General features: G+C 42.1%; 1 protein-coding gene across 1 annotated transcript in view; it reads left to right on the top strand.

The window, feature by feature from the left end:
• Positions 1-2,234: 2,234 nt before the first annotated feature.
• Positions 2,235-8,991, top strand: part of COL5A2 (collagen type V alpha 2 chain) — a 165,291-nt gene continuing 158,534 nt past the window's right edge. Inside the window, exon 1 of the mRNA XM_084643728.1 lies at positions 2,235-2,528. Within this exon, the coding sequence (XP_084499854.1) occupies positions 2,420-2,528 (109 nt within the window). The 5' untranslated portion in view covers positions 2,235-2,419. The remainder of the gene's footprint in view (positions 2,529-8,991) is intronic.

Raw genomic sequence — 8,991 nt, 5'->3', positions numbered from 1 at the left:
CACAAAGCAGGAGAAAAATGTGAAATTTTCATCCCTGGTCACAGTTCAAACTTCAACAAAAAAATTCACTGGAATTTTGAAAAATTTTGACCAGCTCTATTTCAAATCTTATTGAAAGGTTCCTTGTTAGTGGAGATGCATTTTGCTTTGTGGGGACAAGTTTTCTGTGTATTCTTATGGTCATTTTTGAAATAAGATCATGTAGTAAACTGTCCCCAGCTTATTAAAAGTGTATATTTTCTTATGCTGTGGACTGGTTTGCCTATATGTACGTTAGCAGCACCAGGCACTGGCAGCTAACTAGAGACTGCTGTATGTATTCTGGCAATGCTGAGGATTTGTTTACTGCTTCATAATGAAATCTATTGTTGCTCCTAATAAGTAGATGTATTTAATATTGAGGCTAGAGTTTGCATGTCTTGTTTTTACTCTGCTTGTAGTCCCGTTAACCATGGCAAGAATTATTTAAAGGAGACAAGGAGATTATAATGTTAGCTGTTACTGTCACTGTCTGAACAGGAGTAACTTGTGAAGTGTGTGTGAAATACTTCCTGGGCTCAATTCTCCCCTGCATCAGAGTTCCACTTGGTGCAGGGGAGGCGTGGCTATCAAGGAACAGATTACGCTTTCCTGATTCTGTGCTGGTCCAGACTTGGTGTCAGCTTAATGGTTGCTCTAAGGCCTTTATGCCAGTGGAGGTTCAGCATAAAATAGCAGTGCTCTGCCATAGCCCAGCGTACTCCTCTTCTCTCCTTCTTTGGCACATTCCTTGTGCCGTATGTGGTGCAGGAGCCAGTTCCAACAGCTTTTCGACAGCGGGGAGTTCGCCTGTGTCACAAAATGCAAATCAGTTCTGTGATGATTACAACCAGAGCTGGTCAACATTGTCCAAATTTAACTTTTTTGAAACACTAATGGACAGGAACATTTTTATAACATTTTTTCTAAAAAAAACAGCTAATTGGGCAAGTCGAAAACATTTACATTTGAAATTTTGATGGGGGAAAAAGGGACAAATTCTTCCAGGAAAATATGAACAATGTTCCTGTTTCTTTTTTCTTTGACCAGCTCTAATTGGGGCCTTTGTCACCTTCCCCATTTGCACTCAAATCACGGCAAGAAAGTCTACCTGTCACTGCAGCCACTGGGAGCGGGATATAGACTGTTGCTCTGGCTGTTCCAGACTGTGACTCCCTGGCTGCTGATGCTGGGCTTTACCTTTTCCCCTTCAAATGAAGGATATAGCCTCTCCCAGCAGATGGGATTAAACATTCCCACCCAGCAGGAGCAGGTGATCCCATCCCAGAAATCAGGGGGACAGGGTTTGAGCTTCCCCAGCCCCTGAGCTATGTTGGGAGGATGAGGTAAAGAAGGGTAGAGTCTACTTCCAGTGACTAGTTGGATGTAGAGGTTGCAGATGGTTCTCTCCCAGGATCTGAAATGTTAAGTAGAGCACTTTCTCAATGGCTGAATGGGAGGTGAGGATTTAGGTAGATCCTCTTCCAGTTGCCAGGGGGCAGAGGCACATTGACCAGGGAAAGGTAAGTAGGTAGACCACCATTCTGGCTTCCAGAAGAGTATAGCTTCTTCCAGAAGTTTGCAATATTCAGGGATATTCCTCCCAGTAGGTAGGGCAGAGGGTAGAGATAGCCCCAGTAACTTGGGGGCAGATAGGCGAGAGCCCTTTTATGGCTGTCCAAGCAGGGTAATCCCCCTTGCAAAAAGTAGCGGGGGTTGGTAGCTCTCGTGGTGTCTCAGGGTGCTGGGATGGTGATAGACACTGCAGCAAACTCAGAGGGAGGTGGATCGTTTAACTTCCACTCAGTGGTGAAAAGGGAAGGGGAGAGCCTCTTCCCAGCAACTTGGAAGGGGTAGAATCCCCTGTCAGTGGCTAAAGACGGGGTATATACTCTCCTATGCCGGGTCCCTTTCAGCAGCCAGGAATGTGTGTAAGGAGCAGACCACTCTCTTCTCCGCAGCCTTTTGTTCAAATACGTTTGGGTCTCTTAATAAATTGCTCTGATACATTATCTTTACTGTACCGCAGCAGGAAACGATCCTGAAAGTGTATTTGTAAAAGGGAAAGTTCAAGGAAAAGTGAAGCTAGCTCTGATTCGGTTGTTCTCCATCAATCAGACTGTTGCTTGGCAGGGACTGGGTGACTATGAGCCTGAACAAGCTGAAAAGGGGCAGGGAAAGAAGTGGAGGCAGCATTCTTCCTATTTAAAGCTGCATCACTTCAAAAAAGTGTTTGCAGACGGTGACCGAGCTGGTGCTGAGAAAAAGGGGCTTGCAGATCTTGTCCTGGAGCTAGTGCTGAAAGGAAAAAGATCCCACAGCTGACTTCATGGTGCTAAAATAACCTTACGTTTTTGCACTTTTTGCTGCCCAGGGGGATACACATGTCTAATATTTAGACATGATGGCAATCTGGGTGCAAACAAGAACTTTCTTCATTCTTGCTGCTTTATTAGGGCAATTTGTAACAACAAAAGCACAAGAAGACTTTCAAGAAGAATTTGAGGGTGGTGAGTTTCCTTTTTTCTTTGTGTGCAGTGTGTTTATTGCATAGTTTGGATAATAAGGGCAATAGAAAGCCTGTGGGATACTGTAATTGTGAGCCTTTTTGGTTTAAATGCGGAGAAGGGGGCTGAGAGGTTTCCACCTTGGGAGTCTGATCGGAAGACAGCTGCGTTTTTTAAAGCTGGAGCTTTGCAAGGTTCTCAAGTCTCTTGCCTTCGGTGCATTGTTTTGCAGATCGGGGGAGAACAATTAAATGCAAAATGTTTCTGTGGCGCATTTAGGAATAAACCCTGTTGCCTGGCATTAACTCCGTGTGGGGCTGGGGAGACTGGAAAGTTTGAACAAAAGAAAGTGCTTGGGATGAGACTAAATGCAGTCTCTGGGGTTGGAAACTAGCCTGAACAATCTGAACTGAGTTGAGAGAAGTAAACACAGAAGCCTTGCAGGGTGGAGTCTTTTTGCACTGAGCTGCATCTGCTTTATTAAATCCTTTGTTTTAGGGAATTTTCTTTCTTTCTTTCTTTCTTTCTTTCTTTCTTTCTTTCTTTCTTTCTTTCTTTCTTTCTTTCTTTCTTTCTTTCTTTCTTTCTTTCTTTCTTTCTTTCTTTCTTTCTGTCTGTCTGTCTGTCTGTCTGTCTGTCTGTCTTTCCAGTGACAGGATTTGATGGAATCCAGGCTTTTCTTGCATGGTACATCCCCACCCTTTTGACTTGCTTATCTGGACAGTGATAGTTTTCTCCAGGATGTTTGAAGTCAGGAAGCAAACTTAGTACTTCACTTATGTGGCATGGCAGGCTTTATGTTCCTTTATATTTAATATCATGTAACTGCAAGAAAGTGATGGTTATTCAGGAGACTTTGTAGTGGCCTTTTCCTCTATTTTGCCAAATCCAGATGCATTCGTGTATTATGTCTCTTTGAAAAGGGTGAAGACTAGTTATATTTCATCCAGTAGGTATAGTGCCCTAGGTTAGGTTTCTCACATAATAAATCATGGCAGAGGTTAATGGAAAAAGATGTAGAAATGACTAATAGGCTAAAATTCAATATAAATGACAATGATTTTATTGCATCCTATCATGCAGTTTCCTGTTTGTTTGTTTTTTTGTTATGTTTTGTTATTAAACCCTCTCCCATAATCTGCAATACAGGGCACTGCATAAGTAATGGGAATTCAAATCCTAATGAATAAAACAGTGAAACTATTTTGAAAATGTTTGCAGTCCTGTGAGAGAAAATGAGATGCTTATGATTCTGTACATTGTATAAGAAGCCCTATAGAGGGAGCACTTTGTGTAGTTTTGGGAGTATATTTCATATGGTTGCCATAAAGTGGGACATATCTTGTACGTTTTTCAGATATAATGGTAACTAGAAAGGAAGAACCTATTATAAAAGCCTAGATGTAGAATATCAGACTATTAAATGACGAACACGGAACTTCTAATTTCATTTATGACCTTTCTGTAACTTTTTTTAAAAAAGGCAAATTTTAATTGAGATTTTTGCAGGCATAATGCATGCCATTTATTTGTTCATTGCTATTAAGGGAACTGTGGGTTAAGCTCTTGATGTAACAACATATTTTCAAATGCACATTATATATACTGAACTCTCAGTAAACAGTAACGTGCATTTGATAGGCCAGATTATGAAATGTGTTATCATAAGATAACTTGTGTCTTGCATCATTTTCAGTTATTGCTCTTTCTGCTTAAGAATGCACTGGCTTGTGTTTAACTTAATTACATGAGGAAACTCCTCCTGCCATGCTCAGTGTAAAAAAGAAGAACTATTCAATTATTTGGAAAGAAAATGTGTTTGTATTGAAGTAGGGAAGGAAATTCATCCCTATAGTTTGTTTGTATCTCAGTCTGGTGCACTTGTTGAATTGTATATGAAAAATGACATTAAATTCTGATTAAGAGCCTGATTTAGGCCCATCAATGCAAAGAAAATTCACAGCTTAGTTTGTCCTTAGCTCACCTTGTTGTCATGCAAGTTACTGCAAGTTTCTGAGATCAGTGCATACTGTCTGTTCTGTCAGTGATTCAATACACCTCCTCTTCTACCTCTTCCCTTCTCCCTCCCCCCCAAAACTGCCCTGAACTGCTAGAGAACCAATGATAGTAGGTGTTTGCCATAGTTCCTAAATTACAGATGTATCTGGGGGGAATGCGGGAGGCGTTTTGGAAATCTTAGCTTAGAATGACTACCAGTTTTGCTGCTTTTGGAAAAAATGGAGAACTCTCTGCATTGATTTAGCATTCCCACACTAAAAATATAAAATAAATAAATAAAACTCCTACCAACAGGGAGGAATGAGGAAAAACACACAACTTTTGCTAATATAACTAACAGAATGTATATGGGGCTCAGCATGAGACTGGGGTGCCCGAGTATGTTTGGAAGAACAACTAGATTGAAAGTAGTAAAGCAGGTAGAAAATTCCTGAATGGATTTCAAAGGATGACTAAGTAGATTCACTAAAGGACTTTTAAAAACAAAGACATCATTTAACAATTCTCTGTGATGCTAAAAAATCACTTTAAAATGAAATCTGTTTACCTACAGAATCTTTCTTGCTCAATGCCAGGGCATAGCGATTTGTTTTGGTAAGGTTGCTCATGACAAGATTACTTGGTTGGCAGTAGTTATGTATGATAAAGTCATGTTAAATGCATGTTAAAAATAACAAAAATGTCAAACATATGGTAAAATAATGGTAGGCCTAATTATGGGACTAGCCACCTTGAGAGTCTTCCTTTAAGCATCATTTGGAAGTGCAGTTTGATACCATGTAGGTAACTGTGCTATAAATGCCTCGGTAGAGAGAAGGATGCTGGTCTTCAGTCTAAATTCTGTATATTGGTCCAGGCTAGTTTAGGAGTGCAGGAAGGCCAAATGGAGCCCACATGGTGGCTGGAATTGTGGTTTCTGGGCCACACATTGCCTTCCACTACTTGGCCCTGTAGTGAACATTGGGAGTAGGCATTGTCACATATAGTTAAGGTCCTTTTCCTCCTGCCTTAGGGCTCAGCATAGGGGAAACTGTTGGAAGAACCATGGCATGCTCTTAGGCCAGTAGTTTTCAAACTGCGGGTCATGACCCAGTACTGGGTAGCGGAATGGAAGACACTGGGTCATGGCAGCTCTGGTCAGGACTGCCGACTGAGCCGTTAAAAGTCCCATCGGCGGTGCTGCCCGCCTAAGGCAGGCTAGTCCGTACCTGTGCCGACACCGTGCTGCGCCCCACAAGCGGCCAGCAGCAAGTCTGGCTCCCAGGTGGGGGGGGCCACGGGGCTCCACACACTGCCTCAGCCCTGAGCACTGGCTCTGCACTCCCATTCGCTGATTCCTGGCCAATGGCAGCTGGGGTGGGGGTGGTGCCTGCGGGCGAGAGCCGTGTGGAGCCACTTGCATGCCTCTGCCTAGGAGCCAGACCTGCTGCTGGCCACTTCTGGGGCACAGCGTGATTCACGGTGCCAGGACAGGCAGGAAGCCTGCCTTAGCACCCCGCATTGCAGCGCTGACAGGGAGCCGGCCAAGGTAATCCCGTGCCCCAATCCCCTGTCCCAGCCCTGAGCCCCCCCAAACCTGCACCCCAAAGCCCTCATCCCTGGCCCCATCCCCAGTCCAGAGCCCTGCCCCCCTCCCACACCCTGTACCCCTCATTCCCGGCTCTGTTGGGTCACAGGCATGAACAATTTTCTTCAACTGGGTCGCCAGAAAAAAAGTTTGAAAAACCACTGTCCTAGGCCATTCCTTGCCTGTGCACCAGCTCTCTGCCAGTTTCCTTAAACACCCATCCTTAGTGATACACCACAAGAGTTGTTTCATGAAAACTAGAACGTCACTTTCTTCACTCTTGCTTGTCTGAATCTGAGTTGGGATACTGGGAATTGCCTCAATGCAGGAAGATTTATAGTCTCGTCCAAACTCCATCTGAATATAGAAGTGCTTACCTATGGCAATAATTTCCTGGATTTCTGTGTGTTCCTATATTCTCCAAGTAGTTCAGTTTGCTTCTCTTGCCAGTTTTGGTTAAATTTACTCCAAAATATGGAAAATTTCCTTGCCTCCTGCATGCATTTCAATGTCTTACATCTGTAACATCCCACATATTGTGAAGTCAGTCCCACTCCCACTGAAGGGTGCTTTAGCAGGATTGGGCCATTTGTTTTTTCTTGTTCTTCTGAGTAAGCAAGCTCTTAAAAACTGTGGATCTTCTCAAGCAAGATCCTCCCACAGAGAAGGTCTTTTCCCTTTGTGACACTGTCACTCCCACCCTAGGACTCAATGGAGGTTTCTCAATAAGGTTAGGATCTACACAAAGGAAAAAGAGATGGAGTCTGGCCAGAGTGGAGGCAGGCATGAATAGCACTGTGTGGGGTGGATGTAGGGCTAGAAGATATGTACATTGTCTCCTCACTGGCCTCACAGAGCTAATCTGGTGTTTTTTCTTAAAACCTTAGCTCCTGGAATCATCTGATTACATGAGAATCTCTGCTTCCATTTTTTTTCCATTTCTGGATCTTATGGTGGCAAAAGGAGAGTTGGAAAATATGACCCCTAAAGGCTATGGATTTGTCAAGAACAAATTATGCCAAACCAATCTAATTTCCTTCTTTGGCAGGGTTACTGGCCTAGTAGATGGGGGGAAGCAGTGGATGTGGTATACTTTGATTTTAGTAAAGCTTCTGACACAGTACCACATGACATTCTTATAATCAAACTAAGGAAATATACTTTAGATAAAATTACTATAAGATGGGTGAAAAACTGGTTGAAAGACGGTACTCAAAGAATAGTTATCAATACTCCCTGTCAAACTGGGCAGATGTATCTAATGCAGTCCCACACGAGTCAGTCCTGGGTCTACTAGTATTTAATATTTTCATTAAGAACTTCAATAATGGAGTGGAGAGTATGCTTATTACATTTGCAAATGACAACAAGCTGGGAGGGGCTGCAAGCATTTTGGAGGACAGAATTAGAATTCAAAATGACTTTGGGAAATTGGAGAATCAGTCTGAAATCAACAAGATGAAATTCAATAAAGACAAGTGCAAAGTACTGCACTTAGGAAGGAAAAATCAATACACAAATACAAAATGGAGAACAATTGGCTAGGCAGTAGTATTGATGAAAAGGATCTAGGAGTTATAGTAGATCACAAATTGAATATGAGTCAACAATGTGAAGCAATTACAAAAAAGGCTAGTATCATTCTGGGGTGTACTAAGAGGATTGTCATATGTGAGATATGGGAGGTAATTGTCCTGCTGTACACAACACTGGTGAAGTCTAAGCTGGAGTAATAGTGTTCAATTTTGGGTGCCACACTTTAAGAAAGATGTGGATAAATTGGAGAGAGTCCAGAGGAGAGCAACAAAAACGATAAAAGGTTTGAAAACCTGACCTATCAGGAAAGGTAAAATAACTGGTCATACTTAGTTTCAAGAAAAGAAGACTGAGGTTGAACTTGATACCAATCTTCAATATGTCAAGGGCTGTTATAAAGAGGATGGTGGTCAATTTTACTCCATGTCTGCTGAAGGTAGGGCAAGAAGTAATGGGTGTAAACTGCAGCAAGGAAGATTTAGGTTAGATATTGGGAAAATCTTTGTAATTATATGGGTAGTTAAGCTCTGGAATAGGCTTCCAAGGAGGCCGTAGAATCCCCACCATTGGAGGTTTTTAAGAACAGGGTGGACAAACATCCATCAGGGATGGTTCAGGTTTACTTGGTCCTGCCTGGGGACTGCATGGGGCTGGACTTGATGACCTCTCAAGGTCCCTTCCAGCCCTACTATGAAAAATCAGAAATTGAAGAAAGATTGGAAATTTATTTTAAAAATCTCATGATATTTTGGGACCTGACTCATGAATTTTGAACATGTCTGACTGGCAGTACTGCTCCTTCATCTGTGGAACTATATAGAAAAAACTCTGCAAGGGGAACCTCTTGGAGATTTCCTCCCACCATGAGAGAGGGGGGTCTAGTTCAAAGTTATGAAATCCGCTTGGAAGAGAGAGAGTGTGGTTCACACAAGTGATGCACATCTGCTGAATACTTGGAAAAGATCATAGCTACTCAGGAATTTAAAAATAATTGTGTGCTTTGACTTATAGTACTGGAATTTTTACCACAGTGTTTATAAATACAGATTATTGCCATAGAAACCACATCATCATCTCATCTCTCTCCCTGTCTCTCACACTCCCATGCACCATTTATTGTTGAATGTTAATTTTCTTAAGTGTTAATATATTTTAATATTAGCAGAGTTAGGAAGGATTTGGCAACCTTGTCTTATAAGATTTCAGGATCAGGTCCATTAATATTGTTTATTAACATAAATTGCAAGGGCCATTATGTGAACTTGTCAGGAACCTACTTTTCCCCTCTTACATTCTTTTCTTTACAAAAATTGAAAAAATAAAACTTCTGCCAAACAGCAGTGA

This window comes from Lepidochelys olivacea, assembly GCF_965140295.1.
Source record: "Lepidochelys olivacea isolate rLepOli2 genome assembly, chromosome: 11".
Lineage (NCBI taxonomy): Eukaryota > Metazoa > Chordata > Testudines > Cheloniidae > Lepidochelys > Lepidochelys olivacea.
The sequence above is the reverse complement of the archived record's forward strand: the minus strand, read 5'-3'. Positions and strand labels throughout refer to the sequence as shown.